The 24,207-nt window shown below is 39.8% G+C and overlaps 1 protein-coding gene across 13 annotated transcripts in view; it reads left to right on the top strand.

Moving 5' to 3' along the window:
• CEP112 (centrosomal protein 112) overlaps window positions 1-24,207 on the top strand; it is a 416,092-nt gene that overhangs the window by 170,747 nt on the left and 221,138 nt on the right. For all 13 annotated transcript variants that reach the window (XM_060134197.1, XM_060134198.1, XM_060134199.1 and 10 more), the window contains 2 exons: window positions 2,266-2,401; window positions 17,893-18,000. In XM_060134197.1, the coding sequence (XP_059990180.1) occupies window positions 2,266-2,401; window positions 17,893-18,000 (244 nt within the window). The remainder of the gene's footprint in view (window positions 1-2,265; window positions 2,402-17,892; window positions 18,001-24,207) is intronic.

Raw genomic sequence — 24,207 nt, 5'->3', positions numbered from 1 at the left:
TATATATATATATATATATATATATATTTATTTATTTATTTATTTATTTATTTATTTATTTATTTATTTATTTATTTTTTTCCTGTACGCGGGCCTCTCACTGTTGTGGCCTCTCCCGTTGTGGAGCACAGTCTCCGGACACGCAGGCTCCGGACACGCAAGCTCAGCGGCCCTGGCTCACGGGCCTAGCCGCTCTGCTGCATGTGGGATTTTCCCGGACCGGGGCACGAACCCATGTCCCCTGCATCGGCAGGCGGACTCTCAACCACTGCACCACCAGGGAAGCCCCGTTATATATTTTTATAAATTGTGTTAGCAGACTTTTCTCCTGGCTAATTAATGATACGTAATTTTAAATTATACGATTTATAAATTTTTAAAGTTTTCAAATATTGTCCAATGTACTTCCTTTTCCATTTTTATTTTTATTTTTTTTGCGGTACGCGGGCCTCTCACTGTTGTGGCCTCTCCCGTTGCGGAGCACAGGCTCTGGACGCGCAGGCTCAGTGGCCATGGCTCACGGGCCCAGCTGCTCCGCGGCATGTGGGATCTTCCCAAACCGGGGCAAGAACCCGTGTCCCCTTCATCGGCAGGCGGACTCTCAACCACTGCGCCACCAGGGAAGCCCTCTTTTCTATTTATAGACAGACTGAGCAAGCAAAGGTAAACCTTTGAAAACTTGTAATCCTAATTGTGGAATCGTCTTCCCAAGTGTGTTTAGGAGGGCCTCAGAAATTAAAGAGCAACATGGGATGAACTGGTCATGGAGTGTGTGGCAGGGAAGTAGCTCTTGGGCCTCCTAACCTTAGCCCCTCGTGGGGACGTTCGCATCGACCGCGGCAGCCTTTGCCTCTTCTCCAGCCTCACGGTCCTTGGAATAGAGCATTCTAGGCAACTTTTTCCGGTCAGTTGGGTCCATCGGTCAGAACAGACATCCCTCAAACATTTGTAACAACTCTCTATCACATTTGCCAACCTGTATCTAGGCGGTCGTACCCAACATGGTACCTTTTATAAGGGCACTAATCTCATTTTGGGGAGACACGTTCAGACCATAGCATATGGCATCTGGAAAATCAGGAAAGCAGCACAGCAGAGTAGTCAACAGCAGGAGCTCTAGAAGCAGACGGCCGGGACTCGAGTCCTGCCTTGACTGTTAGTGATGTGTAGCCTTGGAAATATTCTCTAAGCCCCAGTTTCCTGTTCTGTAAAACTAGAGATATAAAAATAGTCTTATACAAGTTGACTGTGAGAATGAAGGAGAGAAGACATATTAAACTAGTTTGCACAGTGCCTAGTACCTAGGCAGAACTCAACAGAAGTCAGTAGTAACTTCCGTGTACTTATAACCTAAAGCCTTCATTTGTTTCTTCTAGCAACATGCAGAGATTTCTCTTCTTTTGTTGGACCCTTTTGACTATTTAATTTTAGTTCAAGGTATAAAGAAACGAGATGGTTATCGGTTCTTTTAGGCAGGTGTACTTACTAGAGAGCAGCAGAATAATTTCAGGCAGCCACATCGCTCGGTTGCCCTGTCACCCTGCGGGTTAGCTTCTGCCAGGTGTGCATGTTAGAGGTATTCTTATGGCACAGTGTTTTTTTTAATTGAGATATAATTCACATACTATTGAATTCATCCTTTCAAAGTGTACAGTTTAGCAGATTTTAGTATATCCATGAGGATGTGCAACCATCACTACTATCTAGTTCCAGAACATTTTCATCATCAACCCCCTGTGTGTGAGCAGCCACTCCCCATCCCCCCCGTCCCATCGGCCCAGGCGACCACTGATCTGCTTCTCCTGTCTCTATTCTGGATATTTCTCCTAGATAGAGTCATACAACATGTGACTTGTGTCTGGCCTTTACCCCCTGCACACTGTTGTCGAGGTTTGTCCGTGTTGTAGGGTGCATCAGAGCTTCCTTCCTTTTTTGAGGCTGAGTGATATTCCATTGCATGGATGGGCACATTTTGCTTATCCATTCATTGGGTGATGGAGGTTCCTGGTTGTAAACAGTTTCGTTCTTAGGGAAATCATCAGAAGTAGTTGTGTCCTCATCAGAACACATATTATGGGTTTATATCCTTTTTTTCCTGAGGCAAATCATGTTATTGCCAGTTTTTTAAAGGGAAGTTTTATAGAATTTGGATCAAAAAATGGAAATCTGAATTTTATTTTAGAGAGGGTTAAATTTTGTTCTTTGATCCAAGCCAAGTTCCTTTGTTTTATATTTTAAGTCTGCGGCTTGTCTGAACTTTTCTAGGGAAAGAGAGGAGCAGCTCACCCGTGCGACTGAGGTTCAGAGGCTGCAGACACAGCAGGCAGATGCAGCGCTGGAGGAGTTCAAGCGGCAGGTGGAGCTGAACTCGGAGAAGGTCTACGCGGAAATGAAAGAGCAGGTGAGAGGCCCCCGCGCCGTCCGTGTCGAGAGCCCTTCTCTCGGGGGGAAGGTACATTCTGATCTCACGTGTGCTAGCGGCATGTTTACTTGTGCAGAATTAGCGCAGCAGCTGGGTCCGGGATTCAGGTGAGAACGAGGTCCTAGGCACCACCGCCAGGGCCTTGAAGGAAGGGGAGGCTCCTCGCGGCCAGGAACAAGAGCCCGGGGGGAGAGGGCTCAGCCCGCAGACCCTCTGCTCCCTCCAGGGCGTGTGAAGGGCAGGGCTGGCTCTGTGCCCCTCCTGGGTCGCTGGGTGGGCTCCGGTCGGCAGCTCCTTGGTGACAGTGAGTGGAGAGGGCGGGGTGGACCGGGAGAGGGTCCTCCTTCCTCCTTCAGGGTTGCCTTGATTCACCCCCAGAGCAGTGCCAGAATGGCCATTTCAAAGTCCTGTCGACAAGTGTGGTCACGGCCAGAACATGTCAGGCTTTGGAAGCATGGGTCAGTTGACAGGCAAAATCCCATGACCAGTCATTTTCTCCAGAGCAAGGCTTCAAGTTATCCTCGTCTGTGTTTGTTCATGTGCCCTAAACCGTGCTGTATTGATCAGTTACAGCAAATTCTTTTCAAGTGGCAGTTCAGGAGGACAGAGGCTGTCTCCAGTTCTTATACAAGTGGTATGTTTTATAGCTTTGAGAAAAATTTAAAAATTTATAAAAGAATACAGGGAACAAACACCTAGGTACCCATCAGGAAGAATCAACGATTGTCAACACTGTGTATTTAAACTAAAATGTTACAGATGTAGTTTTAGTTTGCTTTGCTATTCATGTCTAATCACATTACTCTCTCCTCTCCTAAGAGAAACCACTATAATTAATTTAGTGTGTATTATTTCATACTTTCATATGCATCTGTAATGTCCATGTGTATTATATGCATGTATTATATGTGCATATATTTTATATCTACATATATATTTGTAGTTTTTATGCTTCCATTTAAAAAGAGGTAAGAACTACAGATTTTGTGTATTAGTCTTGTTTGCTCTTTTACATTGAATATTATATATCTGTGCCCTGTCTGTGTTGATTTAGTGCAGTCCTTTTGACACTGAATGTATTTTATCGTATGAATATACCCTATTTTATTCATCAGCTCCCCTATTCAAGGGTATTTAGTTTATTTTCAAGTTTTCTTGATTATAAAGAGTGTTGCAATACTTGCTGTGATTTCATTTTCAGCTGGGGTTATCCTCCTCAGGAGTCCTGAGCACACACTGGTGGCAGAAGCATCTCTATAGGTTTTATGGCAGAGCCCCGTGGGGTTTACGAGTTCGGAACTGTGCTTTCTTGTTATTTTCTCGATTCAGATTGTGCAGATCTGGGTCCTGAGAGCAGGGTCTGAGACCCCCCCCCTTCTGTCTGTTTTCCCACTCAGTGCCTTGGGCAGAAGCTAGATTCCTGCTGAGAGTTTCTGGGCTGGAAGGTGGGGACTTTCAGTCCCTGCTACACGAATGTGCATCTCTTCCCAGCTCCCTCTGCTATGATCAGAGCCCAGACCCAAGAAAGTATATATGGCCCAAATGTGCAGTGGAGCTGCTGCACAGGAAACTCTTTGATCAGCTTAACATTTACAGGAATACAGAAAATGCTGAAGGAGGGGCCCTGGCAAGAAGTGTTAAGTCTACAGTGAAGAAGGCTAAAGGGGGCTCTTGAACGTGCTCAGGCTACCAGTACAGCTTCTGACAAAAGCTGAGACTATGACAGGCACCTCTGGCTCAGTGAATGCACCTTTTGGGGCTGGTGATGTAATGTTAACAGATTACCCAGAATTCACGGGTAAGGAGAAAAACAAGCAAACAACACGGGACTTGTGAAAACATTTTGTAGAACAAGAAAAAGGCGTGTGTATTCAGCAGTCACAGAATAAAAGCATATTTCCGAAAACAGTTTACTGTAAACTTCAGAAAAAGAAAACTCAGAAAAGTAGTACCTTTAATAAGAAGACATGATCTGTATGAAAGAGGCCACATATATTAAGTAAAATTAATGTAATTAAACCTGGATACATTCTGGAAAAAGTGTTGAACCTCAAGCATAAAAGGAAAATCCACCAAGTTTCTAGGTAGGACGCAACTGGCAAAGAAATTAGAGAAATAATGGAGGAATGCTTCAGAGTTCTGAAGGAGAAAGGCAGTGACCCAACTGCATGCACAACCAAGGAGTTTTTCACTTGCAAAATAAACAGAAAAACATTTTCTTACTAAGAGCTCACATAATGTATACTGATTATTCCTTTTCTGGAAAAATTATATCAATTCAGAGATGAAGCGGAAGACATCCCACACATGAGGAAAATATCATACTGAAGGATGAGTAGAGAAAAATGGAATCCAACAAAATGAAGACAAATTTAACTAATTTCTACAAATCTAGTTATAAGATAGAATGCTAACGTTTACCGATTCGTGAAGCAGAAGGTACAGAATATAGAAAATACAAGTGTGATAACAACTTAAATCTAAATCCTTAGGTTATGTTAATAAAGTTCAAGAAGCAGATGGATAGGGAGAGAGGGAAGTACAGTAACTAACACTCTGCCATGAAAAGGTGAGATTCAGAGGATTCTTAACATTAGGGAAATGTAGGTTAAAATACTTTTTAAACGCATAAACATAAGCACTAATAAAATGAACAAGATTTTACATTCTCAGCAAAATCTTGAGCAGATAAAAGCAAAACTCAAGATATTGCCAAGGAACAGGAGTAGAAACAGAACAGAATGTCCAAAATAAGATAGAGTATATAATTGCAGTAATACATTTTAATAGGTTAAAAAAAGGTACTGATTAGCTGACATAAATCTGTATATATGCTATTTATAATAAAGACACAACTGAAAGTTACACAAAAGTTATATGTGGAAAATATATTTTATCACTTGTATTCAGAATAAAAGAAAGAATGTAATACTATCATATAAATAAACATCGATGCAAGTCAATAAGCTGGACAAAGGAATATATTTTTGCATGAGAAAGCCAAGAGTCCTTATGAAAAGGGTGTTAGCAATATATGAAAAAATTTACATAAATAGTCATGGGGTGCTTTAGTAAATTTTTCTCCATATTTGACTGCTCAGGGGGGCAAAACCTAAACAAATAGGAGATCTAAATAGCAGTTTATAAAACAGCTATATTTCTACTTTCTACGCTTCAAGTATGACATATTAAATTCCTACTCCCATGGAGCAGTTACAAAACTCAGTAGACCATAAAGAAACACTCAATATATATCTGAAACTTGACATGACAGAGAGCACGTACTTTTTACCACAGTGCTTAGTAAAACCAGAAATTAAATTTCAATTAAAATTGCTACATTGGACTTCACCAAAATTAAAACCTTTTGTTCTTTGAAAGACACCATTAAAAAACAACAAAGGGAAGTAAGGCAAGCCAGAGAATGGGAGAAAAGATTCACAAATATTTCCAAGAACTTGTATCTAAAATATAAAAGCAATCCTACAACTCAATAATAGGAAGACAAACAACCCAGCTAAAAATAGGCGAAATATTTGGACACCTCACAGAAGACTAATAAGCACATAAAAAGATGTTCGATATCATCATTCGTCAGGGAAATGCAGATTGAAACCAAAATGAAGTGCCGCTGCGTGCTCACTGGAATGGCTCGAACTGTGCAGACTCGTTGGCAGTGCCCAGTGTCGGTGCAGGGCCACGGGCTCTTCTCCACTGCTGGTGGGAAAACTGCCGAGTTCTTAACCGCTAAAACATCCACCGCCATATGCCAGCCATTCCATTCCTGTGTGTTTAACCAAGAGAAACGAAGCCAGATCCAGACAAAGCCTTGTACACAACAGTTGCCAGCAGCTTTATTCACAAAAGCCTAAAACCTGAGCAACCCGCAGTTCCTCAGAAGTTGAAAGGATAATCAAAATGCAGTACAGACCATGGAATACTACTCAGGAATAAATAGGAACGAACGACTGATACCCTCAACAAAGGATGTGTCTCAACGTCCTGCTGAATGAAAGGAGCTAAAAGCAAAAGTACATAACTGAATGTTGTGCACTCTCTGAATGATGCTAGCATTCCCTAGATAATGTCAAGTTGTTTGTTTTAGAGGATTATCAACCCAGTCTGTTTCAGAGCAGAAGTCCTGTCTCATTTTCTATGGGTGGGTTCCAGTTTCAGTTAAGTTTCCAAGCCTTTGCTCTGCAGGGTTGGGTCTGTTTGTATTGTGCCACTCAGGAGTGAGTCTAGACTTGGGTGGTGATTTAAATCACCACCCAATAACGCCAGGCACTCATGGAACATGCCCCAGGGTAGACCATATGTTTGGCCACTAAACAATTCTCAACAAATTTTAAAACGACTAAAATCATACAAAATGTGTTCTTTGACCCCAATGGTAATAAATTAGAAATAATAAGAAATCTGGGAAATCCCCATATATTTGGAAATTAAATAACACACATAAATAACTCATGGATCAAAGAAGATACTACAAGGAATATAAGAAAATATTTTGAACTGAATTAAAATAAAAATATGGTATATTAAAATTTATGGAATGCAGCTAGTGCAGTACCTAGAGAAAAGTTTGTAGCTTTAAACATCTAACTCCAAAAGGAAAGTTCTCAAATCAGTAACCTAAACTTCATCTTCAGAAACCAGAAAAAGAAAAGCAAGCTTCTGCTCAAGGAAGCAGAAGAAAGGAAATAATAGATAATTTTATATACACGCAGAAAGCAAAGAAAACATTAAAATAGAGAAAACCAAGAAGAGATAGAAAGTCCAAATTGTCTTATAATAGATGATGATATTTAATTAGAAAATTGAGGAGGAAGGTACACGTAACCAGTTCATTCTCTAAGGCCAGTAGGACTCTAATCACAGCCAAAGATGCTGCAGAGCTAGAGTAGTATCTGTCATCACTGTAGACACGAAAACCCTTAATGGTATTTTAGTAAACTGAGTCTGGAAACTTATAAAGATGATTATTCACCAGGACCAAGTAGGATTTATCCCAGGAATCCAAGGTTCTTTTAACATTCAAAAATCAATATCGTACAGCATATTAGTAGAATAAAAGACAAAGCCACACGATCGTCCCAACAGAGGCAGAAAAAGCGTTGGAAAAAGTTCAGCATCATTTATGATTTTTAAAAAATTCTTGGCAAGTTAGGACTAGAAGCAAATGTACTCACCCTAATAAGGTGCATCTATGAGAACCCTGAGCAAATATGCTTAATGTTGAAAGACTTAATGCTCTTCCTCCTAAGAAGAGGGAAAAGACGTCTGCTTTTGTGACTTCTATTTAACATTGTATTGGAGACTCTAGCCAGCCTCTAACAGGGCCAACAAAAACCCCCCAAAACCCCAAACAAACAAACAAAACCCCAAAAGACATACAGATTGGAAAGGAAGAACTACCAATGTCTTTAGATGACATGATTCTGTATGGTCAAAATCCATAAAAGAAGTACTAGAACTAATAAGTGATTTAAACAAGTTTGCAGGGTACGAGATCAACATACAAAATTCAGTCATGCTTCAATATACTAGTAATGAAATACCTGAAAATGAAATTAAGAAAACAGTTTAATTTACAAAAGCATCCAAAAGAATAAAGTATTTACAAATAAACTAATGAAACAACGTGAAGACTTATGCATTGAAAACTATAAAAGATTGCCGAGAGAAATTTTAAACGATGTAAAGAGAGCTATTCTGTGTTAATAGGTTGTAAAACTCAGTATTGTCAAGATGAAAGTTCTCCACAAATTGATGTATAAATTCAATGTAATTACTGTAAAAAATCTCAATACATTTTTTGGGTAAAAATTGGCAATAAGAAATGTTTATTTTCACTAGTAAATTTGTTAAAAGTAAGTTAGAATAGCACTGAGCTATTTCCCAACTAACACATAGGTAGAAATCCATGAAGGCCTGTGGACACGGGCAGTGACACACATTTCAGGAGGAAGAGTAAAGATATGTAACCTTTCTGGAGGATTGGTTTAACATTGTGCTTATGATTTACCTGTTCTACTTCTAGGACTTTATTTTTCAGGACTCCAAGGTCTGCAGGATACGTGTTCAAGGATGTTTGTTGTGATGTTATTTATTAATGGTAAAAAATTAGAAACTATACGTCAAAAAAGTTAGAAAGAATGTGAAAACTGATAATCTTTTTTTAAAAGATAAAAACTGAAGTCTCAGAGTTGTGTGGCAGAACGGAAAGCCCTGGAGAGAATGTGATCTTGGGAACCATGAAATGAAGAACCCGACCCAGCCGCAAAGTGAGACTGCCGTAACATGAGGCAAGCCAGGGATGAGAGACAGCATCTGTGCAGTTGACTCTGCAACCACCCTTCCAGTCGGTCCACCCTCACGTCTGACTGCTCTGCTCTGTGCAGGGTCATAGGCTGTCTGTCTTCCTTCACCAGCTCTGCCCACCCATTTGACTCTCCGATTTCTTGACCTTAAAAGAGCCCATGTGTTCCTACCATGGAGGTGTCACATCACTGTGGACTGGTTAGATGATCCGATGGAGGATCCTCTTTGGTGCACGCCTCTAGGGTCCCCTTCACCCCCAACATACCCACACCTGTGTCCTGTCTTTGTCAGCAGTCCTCACTGATCTGTCCAGTGGTGCTAGATTCAGACTCAGTGAAAACTGATAGTGATGGCAACTGACAAGAGGAAATGTTTTGATTGCTTTCTGTTGGAGAAAAGTTCTTCTGTGGTTTCAGTCATAAATAGTTTTGCCAAGTGAAGTTGAGTTTCTGAAATAAAGTACCTTTGGTGTGAGTATAATAATAAGGAACCCCATTTATAATGGAATTCTTATAGGCAGGCTCATTTGCAAATTGAGTAATTCTCACATGGCAAATTTGAACAGACATGAAATAAAATGTATATGTCAAAACATGATAAATTAGATATCTTCTATTCCAGATTGTCAGTTGATCAAAAAGTGTGGATCTGGGCTTCCCTGGTGGCGCAGTGGTTGAGAGTCCCCCTGCCGATGCAGGGGACACGGGTTCGTACCCCTGTCCGGGAAGATCCCACTTGCTGTGGAGCGGCTGGGCCCGTGAGCCATGGCCGCTGAGCCCGTGTGTCCGGAGCCTGTGCTCCGCGGATCTGATATAGCTCAAATTCTAAAAGAAAATCACTCAGCAGATTTAGTATTTGGAGAATCATAATGTTTTCAGATTTTTCCATAGTCCATATTTTCCTTTTTTATTGTTGTTTTGAACTGCTCTTTTCTCACTGAAATCTTTTGTGTAAAAGCCAGCAGAGCTTAGGGCATCTTTTTCCATTTGGAAACAGCTGCAGATAGAAGAAAACAGGAATTTGAATTAAAAAATAAAAGCTTTGAGTTTGTTTTTGAAAGTGAATTGCTGTTTGAAAAATGAGGCCCATGAGAGAAAATGAAACAGACTTAAACTTTTAAAAAAAATTGCTTCACACTGTTTCTTTCACTTTGAAGAACTTTTTATCTCATTTAGGATTGCTTAAATAACCTAATTTTTACTCCAATGGTGAAATCCATTATATGGGTTAGCTGTCAGCAATTAGTTGTGTAAAATATACATATTTTAATTGCGAAAGTATATTACTCTGTTAGAATTATTTCTGTATATATGTATATAGTTGTATTTTTTAAAGAAATAGTGTTCTATATTTACCTATTCTCTGTGAAACAAATAAATGACTGAAAAAGACAGCTATGTTTTTTGAAGTATTGGCAGCAATTATAAAGTGAAACTTTTTCATCTTGAAAACCGACTGAATGAATGTCAGATAACTACTTCCTCCTGGGGCTTCCACTAACCACTTGACTTTTCTAGTTAATTTTTCTCCCCTTGAAAATTCATCCTCATTAACTGGTATTTGCTGCTAATATCTGGCTTTAAATTCTGTTCCTTTTTCTTTGCAGCCGTCAGCTACATGATATTAGCTTTATACTTGGAAAACCCAGTGGTTTGCCTTGAAAACAAAATTCAGAAACACTGCTGTTGACTAGTGAAGTTGCTTCTGGTTGCTAGTACATTTGAAACTGATTAGCAGTTTCTTACATTCTTAGGGATTATAAGTTTAGCTCATCATCTCATTATTGCTGTTGAATTAATGAAAAAATTCTCAAGGTACAAGGAAGGAAGAATGCCATCTGAATATATTTGTGCCTCTATAAGTGTAGATGGATGACAAACAGACTTAGAGAGAGAGAGACCCATCGTACAGACCACACATCGTGACTTGTACCTTCCTCCTCTTGTCCTTTAAGGGTCATGCTGGCTCATGTAATTTTTTTTTAAATTTATTTATTTGTTTTATATTTTAGTTTTGGCTGTGTTGGGTCTTCGTTGCCGCACGCGGCCTTTCTCCAGTTGCTGTGAGCGGGGGCTACTCTTCGCTGTGGTGGTCGGGCTTCTCATTGTTGTGGCTTCTCTTGTTGTGGAGCACGGGCTCTAGGCGCGTGGGCTTCAGTAGCTGTGGCTCGCGGGCTCTAGAACGCAGGCTCAGTAGTTGTGGTGCACGGGCTTAGTTGCTCCACAGCATGTGGGATCTTCCCGGGCCAGGGATCGAACCCGTGTCCCCTGCACTGGCAGGCGGATTCTTAACCACTGCGCCACCAGGGAAGTCCAGGCTCATGTAATGTTAAATGAGTCTTTTTTAGACCAGTTTTAAGGTAAAGATCCAATATAAATAGAAGCATTTTCTCTCAGTTTTTTAAAATAATTAATTATTTTTGGCTGTGTCATGTCTTAGTTGCGGCATGCGGGCTCTTACTTTGTGGTGCCCGGGCTTCTCTAGTTGTGGTGTGTGGGATCCAGAGCACTTGGGCTCTGTAGTTTGCAGCATGCGGGCTCTCTAGTTGAGGCGTGCGGGCTCAGTAGTTGTGGTGCATGGGCTTAGTTGCCCCATGGCATGTGGGATCTTAGTTCCCCTACCAGGGATTGAACCCACGTCCCCTGCATTGGAAGGCGGATTCTTTACCGCTGGACCACCAGGGAAGTCCCCTCTCTTAGTTACTTTTTGATGATAATGGAGAAATCTGTCTACCATTTTAACATTTGAAATTTTGTCTTTAAATGAGATTAGGTAGCAGAGGTAAAATTCTAGAACTATATTTAAATATTTCAATAGAGCCTATTGTGCTAATTAATCAATTCCAAATGACAACATCCAAGGACTATGTATAAATACTTGGCTTTGAAAAACAAAATTAAACAAAAAATCAAATAATTAAAAGAATCTTTAACTCTCATCCTTAAATGCCTAGTAGAGTAGTAAGTGAAACTTTTCCTAATAATATTCATCAAATCTCTTTTGCAGAAGAAAAATAAGCCAAAAAAAATCTACTGAGAACATCGGACCAGGAAATACGTCATTCTTTTTATAATTGGCTGATGTGAAGGATTATTAATTGTGAAAACAGCAGCATTATTATTTTTTAATATTTCAAACTGTTTTATTGACTTATTGGCCAAGGATTTAACAGACCTGATTTCTTCTTTCATTCATTTATAAAAAATTTATGAATACTTGCTCTGTATCAGCCATTGTTGTAGATTCTTGGAATTCAGAGACTATTAAGCCACGTTTGTGGTCTGTGCGATAGACTGATGCGTAGCTGTGTGGTCGTAATTGGCGGCGTAACTAGTGGAATTAATAGGTCGTTCGGCGAACTCAGAGGAGGCACGTCTAAGGTAGCCCAGTAGATTATGCGCTGATCTGCAATTGTGGCATCTTTGTGTAACAATGAATTTCTCAAATGTTTCCTGTTAAAATGTAATTGGTAGTGAATTTAGCAAGGCTTCTAAATATAAGGTCAGATATACAATTCAATTTTATTTCTATATATTAGCAACCAACAAATAGAAGATAAACTTTGAAAAAGATATCGTGGTACCAGAAAGCTTCTCTTACCTAAGAATAAATGCAACAAAAGAAATGCAAGGCCCCTGTTTTGAAGACTAGGAAACATTACTGAGAGGAACCAAAGAAGACCTGAACAAGCTGAGGGATATATCACGTGTATGGATTCAAAGACTCAATGTTATAAAAATGTCAGTTCTCCCCAAATTAATCTATAGAATCAACACAATTCTAAAAATCAAAACGTAGCAGTGCTTTTTGGGGGGAGGAGTGAGGGAAACTGGTGAGCTGATTCTAAAATGGATATGAAAATAGAGAGGGCTCAGAACACCTATGGCAACCTTATACCACCAGATATTGAGACTAATATTAAGCTATAGTAATTAATACAGTGTGGTTTTGGCACAAGGATGACCAGTGTTTTACAGGAAAGAGACCAAACAGTGGACTCACACATATATGATCAATCTGATTCATGTGAAAGGAAGTATTGCAGTACAGCAGGGAAAGAAGGATCATTTCAGTAAATGCCGCTGTGTCAGCTGGATAGCCACATGGAAAAAGAATCCTGCCCCTTATTATATCCCATCACAAAATTAATTCCAGGATTGTAGATACACAAGTGATAGGTAAAACAATAAAATTTTCAGAAGAAAATGTAGGAGCTCGGTGAAGATTTTCTGAATAGGAAACAAAAAGTGATAAAAAACAAAATGTTGTTAAATTTAAATTCATTAAAATTAAAAACTTCTGTTAATCAAAAGAGACCAGTAGATAATATAAGAGCGAACTCAGAGTGGGAAAAGATATTTGCAGTTCAGATATTGAACAAGAAAATTCATATCCAGAATTGATAAAGAACTCCTACTAATCAATAAGAAAAGGATAGGCACCACGCATGTGTTAATTAATTTTCTCTGTTAAGGATATTAGTTTCTACTGAGTCTTTAGCCAAGCACAGAAATAATTATTTATCTGTCTTTCTGCCATTTATGTCTGTCTGTCTCTCTCTCTCTCTATATATATATGAAAATATTTGAAGGACAGTTTCTTATAGTTTAGCTAAATATGTATTAAATACAGCAGAATACACTTTGAATTGTATATCTCTATAGAATTGTATAATTGTCTCCTATGAATTATACTGTCAGATAACTCAGAACATAACACAGGAGTACGTCACTACAGAAAGAACAGTAACGCATTGTGACCACATCCGACAGAGTGCACCAGACCTTGGCCCAGTGCCCACTCCCACTTCCTGAGTAATACAGCACAGCCCTGATTTCATTTAGGACAACATTAGACACAGTTTTAAAACTGCAGTCTCTTACCTTGCAGGTGGAGTTTGGCTTTTAATGTAGCTCTAGTGAATGCGATGCAAACAGCATAATTAATTTGCTTTTGACAGGAACTTGCAGGAAAGCCCCTTAAAAGGGTTTCCACTCAGCGAATATGGCCCCTGTGCCCTTGTCCCGTCACCCTTTGCTCTTCCTCTCCCAGGTGTTCAGAGCTGCAGAAGCCATCCTGCAACCATTCTGGAAGTTGAATCACAGAGCCCTTCACCCTGACATCTGTGAACTGCCGATGTCGCAGCCTATTTCTGAATGTTTTGTTACCCGAGGAAAACATAAAGGGCCTGTGTTGCTTAAGCTCTGGAGGCTTAGGTGTTTTCTCACATGCAGCTCAAGTAATGCTGGAGGCGCCGTCTAAGGAAAAGCCAACGCCCTTGTTTACCTCTCTCTATTACCTGCAAGCACTAGACATTCACAGAAATACACCCCAAGCCCTTTTCTGCTCCTAATTTGATCTTCAAGTTCCACTCTTGGATTTTTTTGGAAGCCAGAGTTACACACTGAAGGATTGGGTTTGTTGTTGTTTTTTTTTTCCTTACCCTTGAAGTTAAATGGAATATGGAATGATGTGTGATCAAGCAGAATCTTTTGTATCTACGGCAACTGAGAACGCTGCGTTTCTACGCAGACTTCAAGTATTTTACAAGACTTGTTTTTATATTTTTTTGGTTAAATTGTGGAAGGAGAATGGAGTGGGGTCTTGCATTTTCGGTCAGTATAAAATAACATTTTCTTACAGCAGCTATTATTTACTTTGGATTTTTCTTAATGTTTAGGTATAAAAGGTCTTTCATGGGCTTTAAATTGTTTTCTATTTTGATTATAGAAGATAATTCAATTTTTTGAAGGAAGACATCCTACTTTTTACGAATGTTGAGTACACAAAGCTCTTCATTACATTAAAAATATTTTAATAATTATTATTTATTTTGAATATTCAACCTGTGCTGAAGTAGAATAAGAACCAAAAATCAATTTCATATGAAGATCTGTCTTAAAAGTACTGAAGAAACCAGGTCTTGCCTCCTTGGTTTACCTTCTCTTGTTTTCTTTCTCTTCTGCTTTTGCCTACCCTCCATTCATCCTTAAGAATTTAACTCATGTTTATTCTGCGTACTGTGGCAATTAGTTAATAATTAAGATACAAAAGAATTATAAGCTGTAGTTTCTTTTATTTGGGAGCTCACGATCTAGATGAATAAACACAGCGCACACATTTGAAACACTCCCGTACTCTAGAGCAGCATACGGTGTGCCAGGAAAGTGAGGATGTTAGGTCCTCGGGCACAGAGCGACGGGAGGTGCTGATGCCAGGTGGGATCGGAGACACCACAGAGAGGAGAGGAGGCTTGAGTCAACCTTGAAGATGGCTTGTTGGATGAGGGAAAACACAGAGGGGTTTTCAGATAGTGTGGGGAGCGAGGGCGAACCAGAACAGCCGCGGGAATCAGAGTGTGTAGGGGCGGAGCCTGCCGAGGACAGATCAAGGGGCCCTCGGGTGGAGGTCTAGTGTGAAAAGCACTGAAGGAGAGAGAGCCTTGAAATCCACGTCTTGAGGTAGAAACGGAAGAAAACAACGCGGGCTCGACTGTGCTTCCTTTAGAAATCCCTTGACAGGTTTGAGCATGAGACTGATGGCCGACGGGGTCGGTCACCTTAGAACTCTGATCACTGAATTTGGAAGCTGATGACTTAGTAATATCAAGGTTGCAGTCTTTGGCAGTTACAAAGAGATACTTAGGTACTAAATATCATGCCATAATCTAGAACTCCAGCCTTCCGCGTAAGAACCAGAAACGGAAAGGCTGGTGTTACATAGCAGATTCGTGGGCAGGAATATGCCTTTTGTCCTCATCCAGTGAAACTGGCTGCTTCTCGCTGAACAGCTCTGCTCCTCAAACCTTAAAGTTTAACTGTGCCTGAATAAATGTATTTGAATGGTGTTTTTACCCCAAAAATCTAACACGAAAAACTGAAGGGAGCCTTTTCATGGTTTATTTCCTCATGTTTTATCTAATCTTAGCACCTACCAAAAGGTAGCCTGCAAGAGGACATTGTGTGCAAGTTGAAAAGAAGAAAAATCTCAGCGTATCAGCAAAGCAGAGCAAGAAGTGATACAAAGTAGCCGGTGACAGAATGGTTGTCACAGGAACTGACAGGTGCTTCAGAAAAATGAGTTTTCAAAATTAAACTGGGGTAGAAAGACAAGCGTAATCTTGCACCACTTTGAATGGGAGGCACCATTTCCACGCCACCCAGCTGAATAGCTTTCTCATTACGCAAGGACCTCTCTTGCCTGTCGCATGTAAAAGAGCAAGGAAAATAACACATCGTCTATCTCATTTTCTAAGTGACAGAAAACATTAGATTCGACACTTCATTTTATATGTGTTACAAAGAATTTGGCCCTATTAAATGTTGAAAATTGTCTTTTTTTTTGAAAATTGTTCAGCAAACTTCCAACCAAGTTTGGTACACTGTGTCTTTTGGGGTTTTTTGTTTGTTTGTTTGTTTTCATTTGATTAGTATTTATTGAGTCCCCATGTGCTCCAAACAGTGTGCTGAATGGTTGGGATGCATGAGTCAATGTGGAGTTACATCCCCCTGGGGGAGACAGACATTGCAAACAACCCTAATGAATAAGTAAATTATATAGTATACCTGAAGATGTTATCTCCTGTGGTTAAAAAAAATCATTAAAGCAAGGAAGGGCGGCTGGGAGGGCTGCAAATTAAAATAGGGTGGTCAGGGAAGCCTCAGTACAAAGGTAACATTTAAGCAGAACTTGAAGCCTTTGAAAAACAAGCTACATAAATGTTGGTGGGGGGCTTCTAGACCCCAAGATGAGAGCTTTGCTGACACGTTTTAGGCCTAGCAAGGAGGCCGGTGGGCTGGCGTATGGTGGAGATGGGGGCCCTAGAGTTGAGCCGAGAGAGGTACTGGGATTGGATCATAGACTGTGGTCCTTTCTTTGACTTTGACTTTTTTTTTAAGTAACAGCTTTATTGAGGTATAATTCACATACCAACAGTTCACTCGTTGTAAGTGTACAATTCAGTGTTTTTTAAAATATATTCACAGAATCGTGCAACCATCATCACGAGCAATTTTAGAAAGTTTCCATCACCCCACAAGAAACCCCATACCCTCCCAAACCCCTTTCACCCTAGGCAATCCCTAGTCTACTTTCTGTTTCTATGGATTTGACTCTTCTGAAAATTGAACACAAATGGGATAACACAGTGCATGGTCTTTTCTGCCTTCTTTCACTTTGATTTCAAGGTTCATCCATGTTGAAACGTGTATTAGTACTTCATCCCTTTTTATGGCTGAATAATGTTTCATTGTATGAATAGGCCACATCTTGTTTATTCATCAGTTGATGGACATCTGGGTTGTTTCCTCTTTTTGGCAATTATGAATAATGCTGCTATGAATATTTGTGTATAGGTTTCTTTAGTATGGATGTATGTTTTCATTTCTCACCTTGGAGCGGAATTCCTGGATCGTATGGAATTCATATGGGTTCATGTGGTTCATCTCTAAGTTTAATCTTTTGAGGAGCTGTCAGACTGTCTTCCAAAGTGGCTACCTCACTTTACATTCCCACCAGCAGCGTACGAGGGTTCTCATTTCTCCACATCTTCAGCAACACTTGTTATTATCTGTATTCTTGATTATAGCCATCCTAGTGGGTGTGCAGTGGTATGTCGCTGTTTTAATACGAAATTGCCTGATGACTGTGATGTTGAGCATCTTTTCATATGCTCGTGGCCATTTGTGTATCTTCTTTGGAAACATGTCTTTCCAGTTCCTTTGCCCAATATAAAATCAGGTTTAATTGCCCGTTTATTATTGAGTTGTAAGAGTTCTTTACATAGTTTAGATGCAAGTCACTTTTCAGAGAGATGGTTTGCAAATATTGTCTCCTGTTCAGCACATAACAAGGGCTTAATAAAATCTTGTTGAATAAGTATTTGGATGTTCAAAATTATATTTCCATCACAGTGTCATTGTAGCTTTAGAGTTTAGTCAATTGTATACCAATTATAGTTTCCCTGACTTAAAACTATTAAAACCTGTCAAAATAAATGGACATATCCTTCATTATTTTATCTTTAAATTCAGCGTTATGATTGGTGAGGTGTTGAAAATCTGTCATTTTAATGATGGACAAGTGACAAAAATATGGAATACAATTTGTCATTTAAAAATTTAATATTTGACTTTTAAATTTTATAGATGGGAAAAGTGGAAGCCGATCTAACTAGATCCAAGTCTCTTCGTGAGAAACAGTCGAAGGAGTTTCTGTGGCAGCTGGAGGACGTCAAGCAAAGATACGAGCAGCAGGTCGGTCCTTCCTCTGACGGCTGCCTTTGATTCTCTCACGTGCATATACGCTCTCTTCTAAATATCTCTTTATGTCACAAAACCTCTGCACAACGAAAATACTTATAAGAACATTATTACCAATATATTTGAAATGTTTAAAATAATGGTTGTTTCACTGGAATCTAGAAACAGAGAACTTTAACTCTCCGCTGAAGTCTGTTCTGACAGTTGACTAAACTGAACGTTTAATTGAAACATTTATTGTGGTTCTTGAGTTCTCCTCTTGTCAGAGCACAAGTTTGACTTATTTATTTAAGAAATAGTTTGGGGCACCTACTGTGGCCCAGGTGCTGTCACTGACCCCGGGCAGAGCGGTAAGCAGGGCCGACAGGGTTCTTTCCTCACAGAGCTTGGATTTTGGTGGGCAGCTAGTCCATCAGTTAAAAATGAGATAATTTCAAAGAGTGAGTTGGGAAGAAGGAAAGAGGGAGTGTGCATAGACTTTGCCAGGCGGCGGGCGGAAGGGCCTGACGGGCGCGGACAGGTGGGCAGGGGCCTGGTGCTGAGAGCCCTGGCGACGGGAGGGGCCGCGAGAAGGCTCTGGAGGAAGGCGGGCCAGGCTGGAGGGATGGCAGGTTCAACGATGCTGTGGTGGCAGCGGCGGGGGCTGTTCGGGGAGCGAGTGACACTTGGGCTGGATTGGCCGGAGCACCGAGGGGAAGGGTCCGGCTGGGACCAGGACGCGGGGGCAGCAAAAGGAGTTTAATTCTGTGCTCAGTACCCTGCCTCTTGTTTATTAATAAAAAAGGCTTTATCTTTATCTTTTTAAAAATATATCCCTGCAGACTCTCGGAATAGTCAAGGCAGCTATTAATTTTTACTTGTTTGTCTAATTTGCTTGCCTTGTTTCCTTAACATCTAGAAAAATATTGATTAGCTTAGTCACTCAGTTAAAATTGTTTCCTAGACAGTATTTGAACCTTTTTGTTCTAGAAACCTGAATAACTTTTTCTTTCATTATTTTATTTTTAATCCCTTATTAAGTGGGTCCTTCATCTGCAGTTGCTATAGAAATATTTTCGCATGTGCAAGATGATATATGCTCATGGAAGATTATTTGAAATAATGAAAAAAAGTTATAAATAAAGCCAATGATTAAATTATTGTAAATCTATACTATGGAATGCTATGTACTCCCTGAAAAGATTGATATAAATTTGTAGGAACCAACAGACACAGATTTCTAAGACACAGTGTTAAGGGGGAAATAAAGCACACGACAGAACAATTGTTATATTATGATCCTATTTATGGAAAATTAAAATATATGTGTCTGTATCATACAGCTAGGTATGTTAGTTTAGCTTTAAAATTCTAGAAGATTACACATGTCTGTAGAATGGGCATGAAATAATAGGTTAGATTATGATAAATTGACACTTTCACTGTATGCTTTAAATAGACTTTTTTACTTAAAATTTCACAAAGAGCATATGTCATGCATTACTTGCATAGTTAAAATATGAAAGTTATGAATGTAAAGAAACAGTAGAATAGAATAAATGTAGAACATTTATATTATATCTGTAGTATTTTAAGTGGGTAATAAATTTGGATTAATGCAAAAAATCATTCAAGCAATTACACGTAAAATTGTATATACATAAAATTACATAAGAGATGAAAATCCTAAAAGATAAGAAAAGACAGAAGAAAGAGCACTAGCAGATTATTTCAGAAATACCAGAAATATATGGGTAACTTCAGATTTTCTAACTCCAAAACCCAGTGCAATAGAATTATTTTCTCAGAATCTTCTTTAAACAATGGTGTGAGAATGAAGTATCTAATTTCTGATTAATAGATTGATGGCAGTGAAAGTCATTCTGACATACACCAACTTAAAAACATGTATTTCCACTGACATACACTTTCTTTAAATAGTCGTGGAAGACGTTTTCCGGACCTTTAGTACTGGAGTGGAGGTTGCTTGGGAAACTAGCTTTAGAAACTAGGCATAGAAACTTACATAAGAAGTGGAGCCCACAAGTAGGAAGAGGTGGGGGTCAGAGGGAAACTGAGGGAATAATTCATCAAATATAAATAATATTTAACGAGGCTTGTTAACAAGATACAGTGTATAACCGAGGCGACTTTTGGATTAAAAACTGTATAGACGCACTAATAAAAACAAGAAAAATGTCAGCTTCTCCATGTAAACTGATGAAGGAACAGGGGAGAGAAGGAAACCAAGTTTTAAACTCTTTCTAGGACACCTGTGCTCATCAGAAGCTATTGTATGGCAGAGTGAGTGTGTGTAAGGGGTTGAAAAGTTCTCTGAGTGTTTTTAAAATTCTGTTTTCATTTTGATGATAACCATGTGGGTGACAAGTTTATAACCAAGTGTGGCCAGGTCACTGCAGGGCCTGATTTGCATTTATTCTGTGATCATTTTGGCACAGCTCTGACTTTTTAAAGTCGGATGTAACAAGTAAAACCACTGAGGAAAATGAACATTTGACTAAATATAAATTATTTTAAGTTAAAGAAATAACATTTGCCACAAATATCGTAGACAGAGTGATTCCCTTTGTCAAATTAATAAATGTATAACCAATAAAAATAATTAGCATATAAAGTAATTAGCATAAATTTTAACAAAATCATTAATGCTCCAAAGGAAAAGAAACATATATGAAATAAATTGAGTGAACGACCATGTAGAAACATCTTCAGCCTTGGTGTTAAGAAAAATGCAAATTAGAATAGCGATGTACCATCTAAAGCTGGCCAAGGTTTAGTAAAACTGGTACTTTCATCTATTGCTGGCGTTATAAATTAATGTAGCCCAAAGGACTTTGGCAGTATCTGCCAAGAGTCATAAAATTTGTTTACCTCTTCTGGCCAATTATCCTTAACCTTGAAAATCGGACAGAATTATTCAAACAATGATGTTATTTATTTTTCAGATGGTGGAATAATTATTTTTCAGATGGTGGAATCATGGTCGATTCTTTTCTCACATGCTCTACTTTCCACATTGTGTCTTTTTAACCTGACAGTCGCTTTTTTAGTGTAAAAGTAAATTTATATAAGTTCGTTTAAAGGAATGTTAAGCTTTGTAGGCTTTTCTCTGGGTGATAGATTTAAAACTGTACCAAATTTTTGTCTTTTAAGTCTTGATCAAAAATACTTAATAAGGAAAACATTAATTCTTTAAAGAATTCATACTATTAGTAGAAACCATACACTATTGCATCCATTTTTCTGTGTTTCATTTTCATGAAAAAGAGAGAAATGATATAAATGTTATACAAGTGTATAATAGGAATTTTTTTAAAACCACACAAAGATCTCTGAGGTCAGTGCAGATTTCACCTGCTTTTATCCTTCCTATGTCTGTAGGCCTCTTCACTAGAGTCCATGCTGAGAGTGAAGATCCCAGGCAGTAACTTGTAGAGGAAAGATAAAAGCAGGAATATGAGCTAGTAGGTTTTAGGGGAATATTTTTTGATGTGATAATATACAAACTTTTTAAAACCTTTTTTTTTTAAGCAGAAAATTCTATTAACTGGAGCAGCATTGCCCCGGCCACTCCAGATTGTTGGGGTTTTTACTGTGAACGCTTATCACGAGGAAAGATAGGCATATGGGAGCAGGTCCCTATGAGCCAGCTCGAGCGAGCTCACTGAAAGGGAAGCCGATTAAACTGAGCTTATTCCCTTCTTTGGGCAGACTGGCCAGGCTGGTAGATAAGGAAAGAGGAGTAGATGTGATAGATTTGGACTTCACTGAGCCGTCTGGCAAAGTCCTTCTTGAAGGCCGAATAGGAAATATGGTTTAGCCATTGGTTCATTTATGGGGTTAAGGGAGAGTTCAAAGGGCCATCTCTGAATGACGATTGACACCCTAAGTGAGATTTCTGTGTGTCACACTGGGTAATGATATAAGAGGTTAGTTTCCTGCTTCCTTGGAGTTCAGAGGAGTAGTTAACATGCGGGATATGAAAATCAGTTTTCTGAAGCTTTAAACAGATGAAATTAAGAAGATTAAGTTTATTGGGATTGAATATAAAATTCCGTGCTTTGGTTCAGAAAATCATCTGCAGAAAGTATGCGGTGGGGGAGATGTAAGGTTGTCTAGGCTGGGGGGGGGGTGGCGACAAGCAAGACAGGAAGAACCCCCTGGGGCGATGGATCCTGGAGGGTAAAAGGTACGGCCTCCTTCTATTGTTTTCCCATCAGGTCATATGAGGAGTCAGTCAGTTCTGGTCGCCACATTTTAAGTAGGATGCTGACAAACTCAAACATGTTCAAAGCAGAGTTTCCAGAATACGGGAACGTTTGGGTCTAGGTCAGAGGGAATATATCAAGGAATAAGGGTGTTTTGCCAAGAGAAGATGAGACTGAGGAGGGTTGCATATCTGTCTTTAACTCCAAGGTCTGGAACAGAGGAGATTTTATGATTGGTTTGTGTAATAACAGTCGTGATAGCCACCAGTCAGGAGGTCATACGCTGAGCCGGGTACCGTTTCCACCTGCTTTAGGTGACTTCAGCCACCTCCCGTCCTCACAGTCATCTTGTGAGGCAGTGCCATTGTTCATTGTTCCATCTCCAGTTGTAGAAACTGAGCACCTCCAGTTAAGTCACTGGCCAAAGGTGCCGCACGGATAATAGGTGATGAGATCAGACGTGAACGTGAGCCATGCTCTTAACCTCACTCTGACGGACCCCCAGGGGGCTCCAGGGGGCAGAAATTGAGCCTCTGGGTGTGGAACATTTTGGGTTATTTCGAGGTGGTTCTTTCCTAAAGAATTATTCAGATGTGCAGTGGTTCGTCTCGTAACAAAGTAAGTTGCCCACCTGAGCGTGTTGAGGTGACTGCCGGAACGCTGCGGGTGGATGTCCCTCCCAGATCCGCGTTCTGTGACCTGTGCCTTCGTTGATTCGCCCCCAGCCTCCCGCCTGGCCCCGTGTGCCTCTTGACAGCCGTAGGGGTCTCTAACTTACTTACACACCTGTCCATACCTGCCTTCTCTACCTGCCACTCAAGTGCGAGGGTGACAACTTTTCTGTTGTCTTGCTTAGGAATCTACAGATCTTAAATGCTACGGGTATAGCGTTTCACCCTGGAAGGGGATTTACATGCTGTTCACCAGGCCCTTGCTTCTCAAACCGGGGTAGGCGGCCCCCGGGGCAGCGCGTGAGCGCTGGGGTGCAGGGGCCTGATGCCTGTTTCCTGGAGTGTTGGGTTCACTTGATGACTTTGTGGGAAAGCAAAGTGGTTTTACTATTGAGGTAACATTCATATTAAAACAAACATAGACTTTTCCTGTTTCGTAAAATGCAAAATTCTCATGAATTTTTAAGATAAAATAGGACATTTCAAAGAAACTTCCAGTTTGCAGAGGCTGCTTCAGGCTATGCCCTCAGATCCCCCAGGGGGATCTTATTCATTCTCACTGCTGTGAGGGGTGCTTTGGTGGAAAAGTTTTAGAAGCGCTTATCCGGTTCAGTCCTCACATTTTATGATGAGGGAACTCGCATCCGGGGAAATGAACGACTGGTGCGCTCTGGGCCTCAACTTCCTTATTCAGCGCAATCTGTGAGCCACTCCCGTTTAGAGAGCATCGTGCCAGGAACTGTAATGCAGTGAAAAAAGCAGAGTGGTATTTTAAAATATTTTAGCCAAAATGCAGGCAAAAAGCGTGCAGATGTGGAGAGAAAAACATCAAACACATGGGATAAACACTCACACCAATATCCTGTAAAGGCCAAGCTTTCCTCAAGGCTTCCTGTTTCTTTCCTGTATAACCCATTGGAACAAAGAGACAATTCTAATTGTCTTTTCACAAACCTCATTCAAGTGGGAAACAAACAACAAAGCAGGCATGCTAGGATTTCCTGAACTAGGGAGATTTTTTTTGGCAGTCCCATCATATCATTCTTTAATCTTATATTTTATATCTTCTCTTTTCACTACAAAGCCTTTAAAGGGAAATGTAGTTCAACAGATAAACAAGTGGTCAAATTCTCCAGAAAGAATGAATACTTATTGTTGATGATGATAAAAGAACACTGAAGGGCCAAATCCTTACACATTGCCATTATTTGAAACAAAACATTTTGCTAGCAAAGACAAGTCAGAAATTATACAAGGTAAGCAACTGGGAAATTTTAAGAGCAGCTGAGATATTTAAAAAGCAGATAGCATGCAATTCCCAG

This window comes from Lagenorhynchus albirostris, chromosome 20 (assembly GCF_949774975.1).
Source record: "Lagenorhynchus albirostris chromosome 20, mLagAlb1.1, whole genome shotgun sequence".
Classification (NCBI taxonomy): Eukaryota; Metazoa; Chordata; class Mammalia; order Artiodactyla; family Delphinidae; genus Lagenorhynchus; species Lagenorhynchus albirostris.
This window is presented reverse-complemented; position numbering and strand designations above follow the sequence as displayed.